Raw genomic sequence first — 19,100 nt, 5'->3', positions numbered from 1 at the left:
TTGTGACCAGAAAAGCTATGACAGCCAGGACAGAGCAGAGGGAGAACTGACGTGACATGAACTTGGACGCATGGAGAGAGAAGGCTAGTGAGCTGAGACAAGAGGAGATCTTCAGCTGGACTGGAGTCAATCTATCTAACAGCGAAAATAAACGGAGAACAGGGGAACAACAGGAGAGCAATACCCTTAGATAGAAAAAGAGAGGAACCGGACAGAAGAAGAAAAAGGGGAGCGTTGACCTCTTGACCCTGCAGTCGTCAACCAGCAACTTGCGTCATCATGGACACAGACCCTGGCCTCAATCATACAAACGGCTCCTCACAGGTCAGTCTGTTACATGGGATCACACAGATTCAAACACACTACCACTTTTAGCTCTCTTAAAGGGATTTGCTTGATATCTGCTAATATCATATACTTAAATCAAAACCATGTCTAAGCTTTCTGTTGATTCCTCTCATCCCCACCTCCTCTCTCTGACTGCTGCACTGATGTGCAGTTTGTATTCTAGTTTATATTTCTGTTTTCCAGTTTTTACCACAATGCAAATACTTGAGAAATATTTGGTGACCTTTAGTAATGTTCGTGTTTCCAGTGGGCCCTGAAACTGACTTTTGACAGTTTATCTAAAAATATCAGCACTATAATTATTTCAGTTCCATCTGAAGTCTGCTTTAATAGCATTGAAGACATATGGTTTCATAAGGTTATACTCTCCTATTTTTAGTTCATATGAACAAGTTCTCACAAGAACTGGTTAGAACAGCAACAAACTGAATGTCTGACCAGGAGGGTCTGAAAACTGGATGTTCATGTCACTAGAAGCTGTGTCAGCAATTTTACATGACTGTGTATACAATATTACGTAAATGCTAGATTCGGTGTTAGCATGTGCCGCATTTAGAATCGCATGTTTGTACTTTTATTGGAGAGATTTAAGGATTACATAATGGTAATATTAGGGTTGTTTTCAAATGGACTCTGGACCCACAAAAGGTCTCAGGCAACTATTTGCACGTACAGACACACAAGCAGAATGCCTGCAAATACACACTCCCAAACACACAGATGCACACAAGCTGAAACATGCTCACATGCTTGTGCATGCACATAGTTTATTAGCACATTTATGGCTTAATGCTGTCGACACTACAATCTGTGGTTTTCTATACAGTGTCTGGTACAGGAGCACTAGCTGGTTCCCTCATACATCTTGTAAATCTGTAATTCTGGACAGAAACTTATTCATAAGAAGAGTTTTATCACTCTTACTGTTCTTCACTTTCTCATATTTTATTGCAGTTTTGCCTTTAGAACTGATATGAATACAAATAAAGGTTTAATGAGTCCTTGCCTCTGTGAAACTCATTGACCTGTCTACTCCTCTTTAACAGCATCAAGACACCAAGTTGTTCTCGTCTGAAGAAGACAGCAGTCTCTACTTCACCTACAGTGGAGGGTGCAACGAGCTGGAGGTCAACAACCTGCACTATGAGGTAACTCTGCTCTCATACGCAGTCATCTTCAGCTTTTAACTGTTTTAACCTCTCTGTGCTGTGTATGTGCATGTTGTATGTTCTCATTGTATAAATGTGTGTCCTCCAAGGTGGACACAGCGGCTCAGATCCCCTGGTATGAGAGGTTGTCAGAGTTCAAGTTGCCGTGGGAGATGAAAGGAAACAAGCAGACAGCCATCAACAAGCTCAGCCTCCGAGTCCGCAGCGGACAGATGCTGGCCGTCATTGGCAGCTCAGGTGACACACACACACAGCTTTTAAGTATTACTGTTTCTAATCATGGTAATAAATGTAATTGCCTTCTTGAATGATGTAATTTGTTCTACCTGCCTTTCCGAGGACCTCATGTCAGCAGCATTGTTCACATTGACAATCAAACCCTCAATTTCGAACTGCAGAGGGGTACATGAAACATATTACAGAACAGAGAAACAATAAAAACTGTCTCTATCTTTCTTTAGACTCCTAGGTGCATGAACTAGAAAGAAAAATCTGCTACACTTTGATCAATGTCCCAAAAATCATGTTCACTGCTTGAGAAAAGCTGAAGTTAATTGCATAAAGTGAAATTTTGTTGGTAGTGAGAAGGTTTTTCCCCTCTATACTTCAATTATGCCTTAAATATGTAATCATCTTCTCCCAGGTTGTGGTAAAACATCTTTGCTGGACATAATAACATGTCGCGATGAGGGCGGCACAATGACGTCCGGTCAGGTTCTGATCAACGGGAAGCCCAACACGCCCCAGCTGGTGAAGAAGAGCATCGCTCATGTCCGCCAGGACGACCGCCTTCTCCCTCATCTCACCGTCCGCGAAACTCTCATCTTTGTTGCCAAACTGAGGCTCCCCACCCACTTCACACAGGCTCAGAGGGACCAGAGGGTAAGATTAAGCCTAATAGACAAACAGGACTCAAACCGTATCCAAACAAGAACAGAACGTACATTATGAGCTCATGCTGTGTCTTCAAAACAAAAGGTCTTATTCTTGTAATACAAACTCTGACCACATACTTGAGATGTCATATTCTGCATATAATCTTCATTTGGACCAGATGTGATGGCAGTGTAGTAAGATGAAACACTAAAATATGAAAGACAGATGTTATAAATTACATGTGTGACAAACTGTCTGTTTCCTGTCACAGGTGGATGATGTCATCGCAGAGCTGCGGCTGCGACAGTGCGCTCAGACCAGGGTGGGAAACGACTACGTGAGGGGTGTTTCTGGAGGAGAGAGGAGGAGAGTCAGTATAGCTGTCCAACTCCTCTGGAACCCCGGTGAGAGGGAAAAGTTTGGATTCTTCCTTTTGGCTGTAAAACACCAAATGTCAGCTTTCAATGTCAGCAGACATTGTAAATGTTTTTGCCCTTTTCAAAACGTCCATGAACTACAGGCAAGTGGCATTAAATGTTATTTGTCTGTAAAAATAGTCACTTGAGCTAACAATTCTATCAATAAACAACAGATGTGTAATTGATATTCAACACCCAGGTTTATAGTTCATCAGTATTTCATAAAGACAGCCTCTCCAACCCAACCCTATGTTTCAGTACCTCTCCATTTTAACTGTTAGATGGGTGGATAATATTTCAGGGTACCCTCTTATTTCTGTCTGGCCTGTAATAGAACAGTTGGTTATTCATATAACCTATATATCATATATCCTGATCCATTCTGCATCAACACAACAACCTAACCATCAGCACATCAAGACAGAAGGGGACAATTCAAGCAAGCCGGCTGACAGAGAGTCGTGTCTTTTTATGGATTATCGAACTGTTGTTTTTGCGTTTCAGGTATTTTGATCCTGGACGAGCCCACGTCAGGTTTGGACAGCTTCACAGCCCACAACCTGGTGATCACACTGTCCCGCCTGGCCCGGGGGAACCGCCTGGTCCTGCTGTCGGTCCACCAGCCTCGGTCAGATATCTTCCAGCTCTTCGACCTCGTCGTCCTGCTGTCGTCCGGTTCAGCCGTTTACTGCGGCGCCGCTCGTGACATGGTGCCTTACTTCACTGCCCTGGGATACCCCTGCCCACGATACTGCAACCCTTCTGACTTCTATGGTTAGTGTGTGTGCTTTTTCCAGCACCCAACAGAAAGATGTTATCACGCCCACACTCACTGGCAACTTTGAGGGAATTTAGGACCAAGAAATGTAACACCAAAGCAGTTTCCAAAAGTCAAAACGTTGTTGGCACTGCAGTCTTCATCTGCATGTGACCCATTCCTCTTTTTATTTTGTTGTTGTGTGTGTGTGTGTGTGTGTGTGTGTGTGTGTGTCCAGTTGATCTGATCAGTATAGACCGGCGCAGTCCAGAGCAAGAGGCCGAGTGTTTGCAGCGGGCCACAGTTCTGTCTGAGCAGTTCATGGAAAAGGTCCGAGACACAGACGATCACATGTGGAAACCAGCTGTGACCGACGCAGCACAGACACAAACTGAAAGGTAGCCATGTGTTTGTGTGTGTGTGTGTGTGTGTGTGTGTGTGTGTGTGTGTGTGGGAGTGTTTAAGCTTGGCCTCTTTTCTTTTTCTATCTATGAATTCAGGTAATTTTTCCCAACTTTTCTCTTGTTTTCGCTCATCTTGTCCTACAGTTATTTTTTTCTATAATTCTTCTCTCTTATTACCTCCCCTCTCCCTGATTTCACAATGACATAACTTAATCTAAAGGTGTAACGGCGTCGTAAAAAATTTAAGTTTTAGCTGTGGACTCAAAACTCAAAACATTTAAAGTAAATTTAGGATTATTCATTTCTAGAGATTCATCCTTTCATTTCAATAATTAAATTTCAATGGTTCCAGTGTGCTAACCCACTGTTTCCCTGCCTGCAGCCCTCAGCAGCTGAGCAGGGTGAAGGGAGAGGAAGTCATCACTATTTCCAAGCAAAGAACCAGACGTCCTGGCAGACTACACCAGTTTACGATCCTCATCAGGTAAGAACAACACACACAGATGTGTTACAGGTTTGATCTCTTTTCTCTTTTTCAGTAGGTTTGGTCAGTTTTGCATTTACGTACTTTTCAATGATTTATCTTACATTTATTTTGGTTTTTCATAATAAAAGGACCTGATATCCTAAATTGCTTTGCCTAGTAGCGAAGGTGTTTGATAAAATGAGCCAACACCTTACTTCTACTTCTCTGCTCAGTGCAAACTAGTTTTCACGAGCTCTCAATTGCAGCAGGTGGATGGTGTTCTTATTTTTTAAAAAATCTTAATCTTAATGTTTTATTTTGCATTCGCTGAGCTACTTCACAATCTTTCCATCTCCCCCCTGATACCTGCACTCCTGTATTACAGCACTCAAGGGGGACACGTGTGAACACTGACCTCCCCTCCGTTCTTCTCCCTCAGGCGTCACATGTATAATGACTTCAGAGACCTGGTCACCTTATTGGTCCACGGCTTCGAGGCCCTCCTCATGTCACTGCTGGTCGGTTGTCTCTACTACGGGGCAGGAGAAGAGCGTCTGTCCATTCAGGACACAGTGGCCCTCCTCTACATGATCGGAGCTCTCACCCCATTCGCTGTAGTGCTGGACGTCATAGCTAAATGTGAGTAATTACAGCTGTTTAGGAGGATGAGAGTCAAAGTCAGTCTGCAAATCAGTCAAGTAGTTCATGAAGTTCACATTCAAATCACATACAACTCTTCACTCAAGACAGCAAAACAACAAACACAGAGTATCAAATCACAAGTTCAAACCTGCTGTCATTTAGTGGTCACGAAAAAACTGATCTTGCCTGTCAAATACATCAGATCAAACATTTGTATCCACCCACAATAATATTGTGCTTGACCAGACACCTTGGATAAAATCGTTTGTGTGACAAATCCAACCTTGTCAGGCCGTGACCTCTGAGAGTGACCTTGACATGAGATTACGTTGTGTTTGTGAACGCCACACTGGAAAAAAAAAATCTCACTTTCATTGAGGAAGAGAGACCATTGCAGAGCTGAAGTGTCTCTACACTCAAGTGTCTACACCTGTGTTTTGCAAACCACATTTTCTATGTAACAGTATTTGGTTCAATTTCAATATTTTGTATCATTGTAGTTGATGCACAAGCATAGCAATTATAACAAGCATGGTAACATATTGTGTTCAGACAAACACATGAAGAAAAATACACACATTTTCTAGATAATATTTGTCTCAAAAGGAAAGAAAAATGTGTGAGAAAAATACCAGAGATCATTAAAAGATAACTGAATGCGTTTGAAGTTGCATCAAATGGAGGAAACTGTAGGAAAACTAGCCAGATATAAGATGGTTCAGAAGAGTTTGGCAAAGTTATGAAAGTAATCAAACAGTTATCAGACATCTGTCGGAGATAAGCCATCAAGAGTCAAGTTCAAGTCAGGTCAAGGTCAAGTGACAAGAAAGGTTATAAAATTAAAATTAAATACTGTAACACTGATATAGAACTGATATGGAAGCAGAGAACAAACTGAAGATCAGCCACAATGTTTAAGACAGTCTGGTACTGGAGGTTATAACGCTGTATCTAATCAGACTAATGGTCTCTGCAGGTCACACAGAGAGAGCCATGCTGTACCACGAGCTGGAGGACGGCATGTACTCCGTCACCTCCTACTTCTTCGCCAAGGTAAACCACAGTAATAAAACCGTATGTCCAGCAGGGGTCAGTCTCGCTCCAAGCTGGAGTCACACAGTACTGTACTGTGGTGTTGGAAAGCACGGGGAAATATGATGGACTGTATGTGTCTGCATGCAAATACACCAGCCAGGATCATCAATGAATATGTGTGTGTGTTTGTTCTGCATATTTGAATGTCTGCTTTCTCCACATTCAGGTCCTGGGGGAGTTACCAGAGCACTGTGTGTTCACCTTGGTGTACGGCCTGCCCATCTATTGGCTGGCCGGGCTTAACGAGGCTCCGGAGCGTTTCCTGCTCAACTTCCTGCTGGTGTGGCTGATGGTTTACTGCAGCAGAGCCATGGCTCTGTTTGTAGCTGCTTCGCTGCCCACCCTGCAGACCTCAGCCTTCATGGGCAACGCCTTGTTCACCGTCTTCTATTTGACTGGAGGTTTTGTCATCAGCCTGGAGAATATGTGGCTTGGTGAGGATATGGATTCTTTATTAGTTAAAAATGTGTGAGGACAGCTTGGATGTGATGTTTATACCTGTGTGTGTGTGTGTTTTTGACTCCCCAGTGGCCTCGTGGTTCTCTCACGCCTCCTTCATGCGTTGGGGTTTTGAGGGCATGCTGCAGGTGCAGTTCAGAGGCAACAAGTACCCCGTCACCATCAGTAACATCACCATCAGTGTTGACGGCATACACGTGAGTTAAAACACAACACACAAATCAGTCAAATTGGTCATTTTCTGAATGGCATCTGGCATTTTCCTTTTATTAGAATTAGTGTTGCAAACTATAACATAGTTCAAAGTAGGATGGTATTGCACGTGAATGAACACAACTATTAAAACAAAGTACTGTACACGGAAAACCATCATCTTTCTCATCCACCCTGCATCTCCATTTGTCTTTCAGGTGGTGGAGGCCATGAACATGAACCAGTACCCTCTGTACTCATGCTATCTGGTCCTGCTAGCAGTCTGCCTGGTCTTCATGGCACTCTATTACTTGTCTCTAAAATTCATCAAGCAGAAGTCCAGTCAAGACTGGTGAACACATCCGGACCAGTTTCAACAATCAGACCAAACAATGTGAAATCACAAATAACATCAGAGGAAGGTTTTACTTTAGGAATAGTTTTTTTTTTTCAGTAGTGTAAGAAAGTTGGGTTCTAGTTCGACTGGTTCGACACTGAGCATGTTTTCCATCAACATTCTGCTGTTCTTGTTAAGATGTTTAACAGTGAAAAAGTGTTTAATTCAGGGGATGTGTGTGTTGTAATTTCAACAAACTCCTGCAATCGTTTTAATGGTAGAAACACATGAAATAATCCACCTGGCACCTCACTACACTATGAAAAGTCACCCTTCTTGATATATGAAATAATTCCTAAAAGTGCAGCAATTCCTCTCAACATGCACACGGAGTTAACAGTTTAAATCTAGGAATAATTAGAATTTGGGTAAGAAGAGAAAGTTGTGTTGGCAGTACCGCTGTCTGCTGCTGGATGGCAGCAGAGCACTGCAGTATCATCAAAGTTAAAATGAAGGCTTTTTTCCCCTCTCCCTCTCTTCTCCATCTTAGCAAATGATTAGAGCGCCACTTTGGCAGATATCCATCTGCAGCTTTTGCTTGTTCCATTTTCAATCTTCTTTTTTTCTACAGCTTTATCTTTTTTTGTATATGTAAGGTTATTAAGCTTAACAATGTGTGTGCCAGTATAGGGAGCACTGGAAAAAAAAAAGCCTAGTAGAGATTTAGTAAGTCACACTCAGAAAAAAAGAGCTTGTACTTGTGTCCTCATAGATTGAAGATTATGTAAGCTGTGTGTTTTTGCACTGGTGCAAAAGCCTGATAAATATTTTACCGACATGGTTTGAGTCCAAATTAGTAAAGTATTAAATCAAATTGCTCCACTTGAGCGTGTTTATTTCTGCCGTCATGCTCTCTGCTCTCCTTCGGCCTCGTCATTCAGTGACATGGTGTCGTCGCTTGCAGCAGTGCGGTTTCATAACAATGAATGTTATTGATAATGTGATTCTTTTCAGAGATTATACTTCACATTCTGGTTGTTATTTCAGCAATTATGTGAAATGATAAAGGGAATATCAAGTGCATGTAACACCATAATAAGTTAAAAAGCTAAAAAAAAGTTAAAAATCTTTTTTTTTTTTCAACTCTGCTCCTCTAAGGGCAGCCCATAATTATCAATGCAATTTTACCTACTTTATTTTATTTTACATAGCAGCATTAAAAAAGGCAAAAATAAAATTGTGGATTTTGTACAAACTTGCAAAAACAAACCCTGGTTCATAACAAAAGTTACAGATGAGTGTGTTACTTCTCCTGCGTCTTAATTTGTGTCCCAAATAAGCTCCACTGCCCGGCCTGACCCCCTGACGTCAACCAACACACAACCATGCGTTGTGTTATCTAAGGCCGGCCTCGGTCAGGGTCAAAAACAGCTCGTTTTACACGAACAGGAATATCGGAGGGCAGAACTGAAGACCAAGAAGAGTTCAAATCCAAGCAGAGGAGGGCTGCAGATGCAGGTCAGGGGACTGCATGAGACGGTCTTTCATGAAAATCAATGCTAAATCAAGTTGATACCTTTGCATCTGTTCTGTATGAAAAGTTTTTATTGACAAACACGCTTTCAGAGAAGAGCTTCTACTGTAAAAAGGTGTACTTAATTTCTTTACTTTTTCACAGTAGACATTAGCTGTGTCCCAAATCTATACGACAGACTAATTCTAATGTTTGGAATATGTAAGGTGAGCGTGCATACGAAGAAAAAAAAAAACACTTTCCAAGTTTGTTTTTATTCTTCCACAACAACACACTAAGGTACGGTGGAAAAACCATTGAAAAAGTGCTCTGCAAATAAAATATATACTATCAAAAGAGTTCCAGTAACAAAGCAGAAAACAAAAAATAACTTAATTCTTTGGAAAAAAAAAAGTGACATTTCAAAGTTAGGGTTGATGTATGCTGGTGTCTTGTGTACTCTCTGCATAAACAGTATATATATTTAATATATGTATTTAGTACAGTATATACACTATACTTTGAGTGTAGTGCACAGGTGTCAATGATAACCGTAGGAGTTTCAGGGCCCTGGTGTTGTGCACACAGACTCACTGGGACACCTTAATGGAACTGAGCCATTGTTAATGTAGTTAGCGCTCTCACTTGTGTTTTAACTGCTGCCCTGAAAAAAAAAAACCCCAGACACAGGATGTGGATTCCTAACATCATTTATTAGCATAAATACTTCTGTACATTCTCAACATCATCTTCATCATCAACATTATTAATAGCGCAGTGGACAGAGTGTAACATCCAACAGCTATAACACAACACCCAACATTTCAGCTCAAACAACTCATATAAAAAAAAAGAAAGAGACAAAGGAAGAAAACTGGGATTTGGATGGAGGTAAGACGAGAGGAGGAGGATGAATCTTTATTCCTCAACTGCTGCCTGGGCTTTGGCAGCTCTCTCTTTCAGCTTGTCTGCATAAAACTTGAAGGACTCCTGGAAAAAGAAAGAAAGACGATTTAACATCAAACATATACAAAACAAGCAGCAGAAATAGCGAGGCTGTAAGGTGTGTGTGTGTGTGTGTGTGTAGTAAAGTAAGCAGCAGTGGAGCCCTCCTGGGTCTGTCTAAATAGTCTCCACTCTCCAACCAGGTTGTCCTGTTTCATCTTTAAATCCCCATTAATACACAAATAAGGGATTTGTAGCTCACTCCCCAAACACACACTTGGGCTCTCTGTGTCTGTTCCTGGCTAATTAATCAGTGTTTTGATCCAGACAAAGTGTTGTGGTGGGTGTTTTTTTGGAGGGGAGAAGGTGAGAGCTTTTCTGCAGATTACGCCGGCTTCTTACATTGTACGTTTGCTTACTAATGTAGTAATTAATGCCGAGTTCACTATAGAGGGAGAGATCCAGGCAGGGGTTTAAAACACTTTGAAAAGCGGCGGTTCACCCTAATCACACAAACATATTTTCTCACTAGATTGTGAGATTTATTTGTCCAACTTTAGCGATATCTGACTGATGTTTTGGCCTCTGTCAGCCATATGTCTTTCCAGAAACAGCGTCCATGATAATCCAACTAACAATCTCACTGAACATCGGAACTACTTTGTACTGAAGAAATAGTCCCCGATTAATGGGGAACATTTTCATATTCTTATTATAAATCTTGCTTTCCAAGTCAAATTCAGCAAACTCACTTCACTACAGCACAAACTTAAAATTACTTAAATCGTAAATTGCTCGTTTCAACTTGATGAATGTCCCCCGTTCACAAGTAGGTGAGCATTCGTGAGATGTGATTAGCATAAATCGACCCCCGCCACCACCCCGCAAATTGCTATATAAAGCTACCTGTTCCGCTCCATTTGTGGGCAAGTCTCATTCACAAAAATGTTAATCAAGTGTAAAAGGGAGAAGTTCACACTGTGGTGCTTCAGGCATTTAGCTGTGTCAGTAGTCAATATTATGGTTGTCAGAGCCGCCATCGCAGAGCCGAACTGTGACAGAAAGAAAGAGAGCCATTCTCTCTTTATTGATGTGAAGTTAGATGCTAAAAAAAGACATCTTTCACGTTCACCTTTGATTTAAAAGTGGGAGGCGAGAGAACATCTAACATTAGGCTACAGGTGATGTTCAGTGTCAGCATAAAGACACTGAGGCAGGCGTTTGCTTTTACAGCCAAAATACTCATGCCAGTAAATTCTAAAGAGAAAATTCTTATAATTCAAGTGCTTTTCCCATCATGAAGAAAGACAGACTATCTGAGCACGACTCGTACGTCAGGTTTGGACTCCTCGTATCTCAGAGAAAGTTCTCTCTTAAATCACTCGTACACGCCACTGTTCGTACGATTCAGCTGTGAGACAATGTTTTCATCAATGGAGCAGCGACGTCTGTATAGATGGAGAGGAGAGGTGCGTTTCTACAAACTTCTGAATACACCGACGACTCACCTTACCCTCTCCTTGCAACTCCTCCGGCTCTCCTTTGCTTATAAAACCAAGCAATCACTTAACGATCCTGACATTCTGTGAATAATGCAGCAGCTCCACTGCCTTCATCCCTCGTTCTCCTTCTATCTTTGCACTGCAGGTGAGTGATGCGAAGGTAAGAGGTGGGCTCTGTTCTACACCTGCCTCAAGGGGACAGCGCATTGAAGTGCTGGGGCTGAGTGTGTGTGTGTGTGTCTGTTTATATGAGTGTGTGAGTCCTCTGCCAAAAAATAGGGCTACATCAACTTACAAAATGTGCAGAAATGCTCAAAAACACTAGGAGCTAGAAAAGAGAGAGGCTATTGCAGTGACACCATCTCGCTTACACAATATATGTACTCTGTGACCGTGGGTCATCGTTTCTGACACACACACACACACACACACACACACACACGAGGCTAGCTGCAGGCCTGTGTATATTGAACTACCCTGAGCAGGCAGACTGCTCTGTCAGATTACTCTGGCACACACAGACCACAGCACACACACACACACAATGGCACGCATTAGGACACCAGCCGGACAACTGCCAGCACCGGTTAGGAGCTGCGAAGTGTGCGTGTATTTGTACACAGATCAGTTCATAATATGTTGTTCACGTCTGCATGGTTCTATCAGTATGGATAGGTAAGTGTGTGTGTGTGTGTGTAATCCACTGTGTGCTAGTATAAGGTAGGGATGGGAGATAAGTGAAAACGATGGCTTATGGACTTTCAGTGAAATCATGACATGTTACCATTGTCTGAATTATTGATTCCAATAAAAAAAAAGTTATTTAAGTTTTTGTTGTAGTGTGAAGATTTTTTTTTCTAATGTAATTTATAACAGTGGAGCTCAGATTACTGAATATTTGCCATATTGCGACATTTCTCAATACTGGACATATCAGAATATTATTAAGATATTGATTTCAACTGGAGCTGCAACAAACACAATTTAGACCATTTAGGAGTGGTTTAAAAACGTAACATTTCCCCATAACAGTACATTCAAATACATTCTGTCCAACATCCTTAAATGCTGAGTGATTATGTAGAGTGTCTCCTTTGAGAGTGTGTGTGCGTGCGTGTGTGTGAGACTCACAGGGGGCTCAGGGAAGGGCACCGTCTCTCCTGCATCGTGGTAAAGCCCAGCCAGCCGCTTGAGCGACAGCTCGTCTACGACTGTCCCCTCCTTCTGCATCTGCTCATGCAGAGCCTTGGCTGACGGTAAGTCCTTATCCAGAACTGCCAGACGAGAGAGAGAAAAAGTCAGCACATGAGGGAAAAAACACAACATCTTATTTGATATTTTTTTCTAAATGTCTACTTTCAGTGTGTGTAAGAGAGAAAAGTATGCATCATATGTATTGGTGGTGGGATAATTTCATTTTCCACCTTGATCTATCGTGAGTTGATTGGTGCCAAGAACTGATATCTTAAATGCACATGCATACTTATCCAATCTTTGTATGTGCCTTTGCCAGGATAACGCAAAAAAATAATCCCTGGCACTTTTTTTCCCCTTTTAATTTTTTGCCTAAATTTGAGTTTCACTGCTTTGAAAGGACTCAATTTCACTTGTAAAAATAAAGCAATTTGCAAGAAACACCACATAAGCCCTGGGCAGCAAAACACATTTATCCACATTTATATATCAGATTATTACAAAGATATAAAGCTGAAACCAGGAACTTTCTCTCTGCTAGATAGCATAGAGAAAGCTGAAATGATGGGTGAAACTATGTTGGTGTGAGAGTCTGTAAATCTGAAACAGCACGAATGTGTGGTTGTGTGTATCAAAAGAGACAAAAGTAAGGTAAGTAAGGTCACCACTGTCAAAAAAAGAGAGAGAAAAGAGCAAGTTAAAGAGACAAGGGAAAAGAAAAGCCCTCAAAGAGAAAAAAGAAAAAGTACACAGACGGGGCAGAGAACAGAGGCGAGCAGAGCATTGCTAATTGTGTCCCCTATGGCCGCCTTGACCGACCAGCTAGCTAATGCTAATTAAATAGTCATGTCTGTTCATCTCTGGTGTGACAAGGTACGAAAGAGGGGAGAGGGGAGGGTGAGGGGAGGGGAGGGTGAGGAGGTGAAGTGAAGGGGAGGACGTGAGGAGAGGAGAGGACGTAGGTACGAGAAAAGAGGAGAGGACAAAAAAACATTGAGGACAAGAAAAGACAGACAGGAGTAAAAAGGTAGAGAGGGCAAGTAGGTGATGGAGAGAGGAGAAAAAAAAAGAAAAGTTGAGTGGTGGACCGTGTTGCGATTAGCACGCTAGGCTAGCCAGGACAGCTAAGTCATTAGAGGACATGTGTTCTTCTAACCCCTGAATGTCTGCCTACACACACACACACACACACACTCCTTGACCTGATGCATTGTTAATGCGTCCGCTAATGTTGACTTAGCCACAGGCCAGCGAGCCGCCCACTGCACCGCTAGCTGCTCCATAAGACCCATGTAGGCCTTGTACAAGTGTGTGTGTGTGTGTGTGTGTGTGTGTGTGTGTGTGTGTCTTACCATGAGATTTCATCAGGTATGCGTGAAGCACCTCCTTCTCAACGAAGTCTGGAATCAGGCTCAGCAGGGCCTTGATCTTGCCCACCTGTGTACACAAACATTCATTTACATACGAGAACAATATCTGTGTGTGTGGCTTTTGAATCTAATTTGAACGTGCCAATAATTGCAAATACAACATGAATTGTTTTCTGAAGTAGCAGTAACAGTAGTTAATTGTTGCCATGGGAAACACCCACCCAGAGACTTAACGTTAAAGTTTAGACACTACAGTTTAATATGCACAATAACTGCAGTATCATTGTAGTTAAAACTTTAAAACAGGCAGATGAAGGATTATTCTGGTTTATTACTACATAGTTTTGACCATCGTTTCTATCAGTTACGATAACTTTGTACTAACCAAAATAATCATTGAGACCTAGGAACATCGCCATGCTGCCTTCCCAGATTACAAAAATCTCATTACTGACAGAAATCATGTTAAATAGTAAGCAAATAGTGCTCATGTTGTAAAAAAAAATGTAATTATTTTAAAAAATGTAGATCCTAAAGAAGAATCCTCATGTGTGGTTTTACCTGTCCAGGACTCCGAGCCTTTCGAGACAAGTAGGACAACAGCACCTCCTTCTGTTCAGCCACGGCGTTACAGCGCTACAGCAAGACAAGAGGGACAAGAAAGAGACAAAGGAAATGTGTGAGAGATAACAAGAGGGGAGAGGTCAGCCAGGAAAACTCTCCAACCTGTGCTCTTCACGTACGTACAGTACATGAACACATGCGCTCCAACACACCCACACTCAGGTTAAAGGTTAATTATGGATTTAATAACTACTCCTTTCTTTATGAATTTAAATGTACAGCACTGTTCACACCAGAAAGCATAATTATCATCACTTAGTCACATTGAAGGCCATATTGCATTGAAAGGTAAGTACAGCCTAAACCCGCGCTGTTCATTGTACGACCATAAAGCTTTAAGACAACTACTGAGAGACAAGAAGATGAGAAAGACACAAAGATCTAAAATTTAATGTAATTCTCCTTTTTGCTATGATCATCATTCCACCTGAAAAGTGGTGGGAAGACTCTCCATGGTCGTCAACAAACAGCTAAGCAAAGCTGGTGGAAATATACTACCAATACTGTATTTTAATCAAACAATTTATGTACAATGTGTTTTAAAGAATTGCCACAAGAATATGTACTGTACTGGACATTTACAGCTAAAAATATCAACCTGTCAGTGCTCTCTGGTGGACAAAGTATGTTACGGTGGCACTCTCAAACTCATTTTTGGCATTTCTCTACAACAATTTCTTGTTACTCAGCGACATACACACTATACTATATCTGTGATAAGCTACCGGCTTATAAAATATCGCCACATATATATCAGCATGAGGAACCTGTGCATGACTGCTTACGATGAAAACATGCAAGCATACGTACAATATACTGTGTGTGTTTGTGTGTGTGTGTGTGTGTGTGTGTGTGTGCGCGAGAGATGCATTAACGTTGCTGTGCTCTCAGTGAGTGAGTGTGTTCTCCTGGCTGAGCAGCAATGAGGTCCGATTACTAGCCAGTCGTAAACTAACGTGTTTCACTCCTTCTCCACCTCGTACAGAATTAAAAGTGAGTGGCCTGTGAGGCTTTTAACAGGACGACACATGCACACACACACACGTGCGCACACGCACACGCACACGCACACACACACACACACACACACACACACACACACACACACACACACACACCCAGCAAGCTGCCTTCTTTCAGAGTCAGCAAGCGGCAGAATGGCTTTAGTACAATCAGGCAATTAGACCAACACTGTGCCACTTCACTCAACTTTGCTCCGTGCTCTCACTCACTCTCTCCTCTGTTTTTTTCTTCCCCTCGCTACACCGACCACTCCCAAAGGCGACGCCACAACCGATGGGGCCTACCGTCTCCCCTGCTCCTCACACATGCCGCCTAAAAGCTCTGGATACCCAGGGAATGATTCCTCCTCTTCCTAAACCCCCCCCGCCCAACACACACATGCACGTAAGCAGTTGAAGAGGAGTCCGTAAAGCGGCTGCCTCACCGCTTCCCTCGGTCACTGTTTCACTTCTTAATGACTGACTTCATCCCTCTCGCTCTCCTCTCGCTCCCCACCGACCTCACCTCCTTCTCTCCCGATAGCCTCGTCACCATTATTGTCTGCTCGCCTACTTAAAAGCTTTTCAGAGTTTTTGGTCCTGCTTCACTTCTGATGGGATGGAGGAGTCGGGCTGCTACCCTCCAGTGACCCTGGAAGAGCGGCTTCGAAGGGGGAGTCAGGAGGAGGAAAACAGGCCGGGATGAGGGAGCACACACACCAGTTTAGCCTGGGTCACATCAGTGGAGTCTCAACTCAGAAACTTAACACTTAACACATGGGAGAACACATTTTTAGAATAGTCTTTGCAGTGAGATGTGCTTGTAGTTTTACTTCCTAACACCATGAACGTTTGTTCCTGGATTTTTGTTTTCTTGTTACCCATGTTTTAGATGACTATTTAAATCTTTCACAGTTCTGTATCAGTGGGTTTCTCATATTTCAAGTGCTAGCAGATGTTCTTTTCCAGAGCAACTTACAACTTTGCTCAGTACTCATGATCTTCAGTTCAAGTAAGACCGCAATCAAAAAATCCCAATGATTAGCTGACTAACTCTGACCATCTTTGAAAGCAGAATCCTCTTCATTTCGCATATTGCTTTTGTTTTGTTCGTCTTTATTTACATTTTTTATATCAGTACTGCCTCCAAATGTATATACATGTTCACTGTTTTTTTAAATGAAATCTTTTAAAGTTTGCTTCCAATTCCTTTTAAAGTTTAAATGCCTGTAAAGCACTTTGCTACTCTGCTACATAAATACATTTGCCCACAAGTGCAAAGCAAATAGTACAACCAGGAATTGTAAACTTTTGGACTGCCAAGCTTCTCTACAGTAGACATCAAGTTTAAGTCTCTTCCTCCCTCGATCTTCTGAAATGAAACCTGATAACAGACATTTTGAAACTTGTTCTTCCATCTTGGAATCATCAAAAGATGCATATCAAGCAAGAAGCATACTATAGCTTTAGAGTCATGTAATCCATAGTTTGGTTTAAATAGTCATGAAGATGAGAGTAGGGAGAAATGTATCTGTTCATTAACATGCATGCTAGTCAGACATCCCTGTTTAAAGATTGAGAGGGATAATCACTCAAGATGTCAGGGAGGAATGAAGAGCAGACACATGTCGCCTCCATGTCTGAGTGTCTCTACAGTGTTTTCTTATTTCTCTCTGTGTCTTCCAGCTTCCAGTCGGGTCCAGAAGAGCTGCTGTAACTGACCTACTTGGTAAATAAAAGATAAAAAGCCAGGCCTTAGTACAAAGCCCATTTTAGATTTGTCTTACCAAAGAAGTACGGCATGTACCCACTTTCTACACTCGCAATTTTACATTATATTACAATATTTCTAAATATAATGCTGTAAATTTACTGTCCAATGGTTGCATATTCAGATTTGGATGCATTTGTAGCGCTTTGTCTCCTTCTTCAAAGGGTACTTTGATTAGATCTACTATTTTTTCAGCTAAATTACGATTTATAATATTTTAATATCATTTTAATATATGTCCAAACCGAACAAACAAATGTATGTCATGGTGAAAATAAGAGCAGCTAAGATTGTGTGACAAGAACATAATGTGACCTGAGAAACAGACAGATATTCCTTTAGTTCATGTTTAAAAAGTGATGAAGAGTAGTAAGTGAGAGCGGTAAGTAATACATCTGTGTTCATTAGAGTGCGTTCTTCCCCTCTCAGTCATTCAGTTGCATGTGTGACTAATCACTCAGCAAGTGAGAGGGGGAGGAGAGCAGCGTCTTCATCCCAATCTTTGTTCTTTCTCTGAGAGTCTCTTTCGCTACCTCGTCCTCCTCATCCTTCCTCCTGTCTCTTCTACATATTCATGTCCCCAGGCTCAATGCAAAGTCATTGAGCTGTAATGTATGAACTGTGTTAAATAAGTGAAGTAGCAGGAGGCCAATGTCAGACCACCAGACTCTGTGGTGGAATGAGGCCAAGCATTTCCTGACAGAAATGTGAGGCTGGATAAATAAGTCAACAATTGTGGAGGAGGAACGTCTCCGCCACCACTAGGGTCTGACAACTGGACGAATGCATCGGGGAGCTGTGATGGACTAAATTCATCACCGGTTCCCTTGTTGATATATTTTCTTTTGCAGATTTTAATTACTTTGGTATAATAATTTATAATGTAGCCAAGTGCAAGACACTCAAATGGAGAAGTGCGCACCAGATGATCTAAAATTTATTCAAAGTGGTCACAAAAAGTTAAAAGTGCACATTTAGCTTCCCTTCCAACCTTGACAATCACGAACCAGCAGCACAAGAGCAGTACCTGCACTTGGCCGTCTGAAACTGAGAATTACACTAAACTACATTTGAGGGAGGGTTAATAAACAATCACAAATTCAGATTTATTTTCCTCTTGTAACACTCAGTTTCTTTCACAGCACCTCCTCTCCTCTTTACACAAGAGAAGAAAACGCATGTGTGATGACCTGAAAACCACAGATTTCTTCACTTCATCTTTAAGTAGTAATGAAGAGAAGTGAGCGAGTAATGTATCTTTATGCATTTGCATGACTGCTAGTCAATTACCCTCAAATATTAATAAAGTGTATCTCATCTCAGCCTCTGTGGACCACAACCAAATACATCTGAAAACCTTACACGCACACGCACACGCACGCACACACACACACACACACACACACACACACACACACACACAAATACACACAAATACTCACAGCCAGCATGAATTTGGCGTCCTCGACTTTGTCCATATCCAGCAGCTGGAGGAAGAGGTCTGAAGCTGGTCTGTAGCAGGCAAAATGGTGGGCTAGCCGCTCGGCCATCGCACTCACTGCAACACAACATGCACATTTCAGACTGGATGGCATCTTTTCTTATGCTCATCTATTCTAAATCAGTCATTTTGCTTGTGGTGTTATATAGCCACGTATGCCTACATACATGTATGCACTGTGTGTGTGTGTGTGTGTTTCTTACACTTGTCTAAGGCTTTGTCATCGTCATCTTCCAAGATCTTTCTGAAGACGAAGGACATACTGGGGCTTGTGCTGTCTGGACTAGTGTAGACTGCTTCCAACACCTCCACTGCTGAATCCACATCACCACTGAAGATGGTGGGTGGTGAGAATTGATGAGTGAGAGGAGGAAAAGGTTAGTTCAGTTTACCCAATAACCTGTACATGTTTAATCTTCAAACAGATAAACAGAAAATAGGAGAAACAAACTGCAAATTCTGCAAAACCCTGAATTACATTCACTGCCAATGCACGCCAACTATGGTGTGGTTTA

The 19,100-nt window shown here is 41.9% G+C and overlaps 2 protein-coding genes across 2 annotated transcripts in view; one reads left to right on the top strand and one right to left on the bottom strand.

Moving 5' to 3' along the window:
* The first annotated feature begins 279 nt into the window (after positions 1-279).
* Positions 280-7,183, top strand: abcg8 (ATP-binding cassette, sub-family G (WHITE), member 8). Its single transcript, XM_070916325.1, has 13 exons — positions 280-324; positions 1,395-1,496; positions 1,607-1,754; positions 2,161-2,399; positions 2,665-2,797; positions 3,317-3,586; positions 3,808-3,967; positions 4,356-4,457; positions 4,879-5,078; positions 6,058-6,134; positions 6,343-6,610; positions 6,705-6,832; positions 7,046-7,183. The coding sequence occupies exons 1-13, from the start codon at positions 280-282 to the stop codon at positions 7,181-7,183; spliced, it is 2,010 nt and encodes a 669-aa protein (XP_070772426.1).
* Positions 7,184-9,378: 2,195 nt separating this feature from the next.
* Positions 9,379-19,100, bottom strand: part of lrpprc (leucine-rich pentatricopeptide repeat containing) — a 54,163-nt gene continuing 44,441 nt past the window's right edge. Inside the window, exons 33-38 of the mRNA XM_070915877.1 lie at positions 18,789-18,916; positions 18,527-18,642; positions 14,250-14,324; positions 13,671-13,755; positions 12,256-12,398; positions 9,379-9,667 (exon numbers count right to left, since the gene is read on the bottom strand). Of these exons, the coding sequence (XP_070771978.1) occupies positions 9,596-9,667; positions 12,256-12,398; positions 13,671-13,755; positions 14,250-14,324; positions 18,527-18,642; positions 18,789-18,916 (619 nt within the window). The 3' untranslated portion in view covers positions 9,379-9,595. The remainder of the gene's footprint in view (positions 9,668-12,255; positions 12,399-13,670; positions 13,756-14,249; positions 14,325-18,526; positions 18,643-18,788; positions 18,917-19,100) is intronic.

This window comes from Enoplosus armatus, chromosome 12 (genome assembly GCF_043641665.1).
Source record: "Enoplosus armatus isolate fEnoArm2 chromosome 12, fEnoArm2.hap1, whole genome shotgun sequence".
NCBI classification, from domain to species: Eukaryota; Metazoa; Chordata; class Actinopteri; order Centrarchiformes; family Enoplosidae; genus Enoplosus; species Enoplosus armatus.
Note: the sequence above shows the minus strand (reverse complement) of the source record. Positions and strands in the feature narration are given on the sequence as shown.

Excerpts from the sequence above, each read along its gene's own strand:
- abcg8 (XM_070916325.1), top strand. The coding sequence starts at position 280 with ATGGACACAGACCCTGGCCTCAATCATACAAACGGCTCCTCACAG. Across the intron at positions 6,611-6,704 it reads CCTGGAGAATATGTGGCTTG|TGGCCTCGTGGTTCTCTCAC; the intron begins GTGAGGATATGG and ends TTGACTCCCCAG. Across the intron at positions 6,833-7,045 it reads TCAGTGTTGACGGCATACAC|GTGGTGGAGGCCATGAACAT; the intron begins GTGAGTTAAAAC and ends TTTGTCTTTCAG.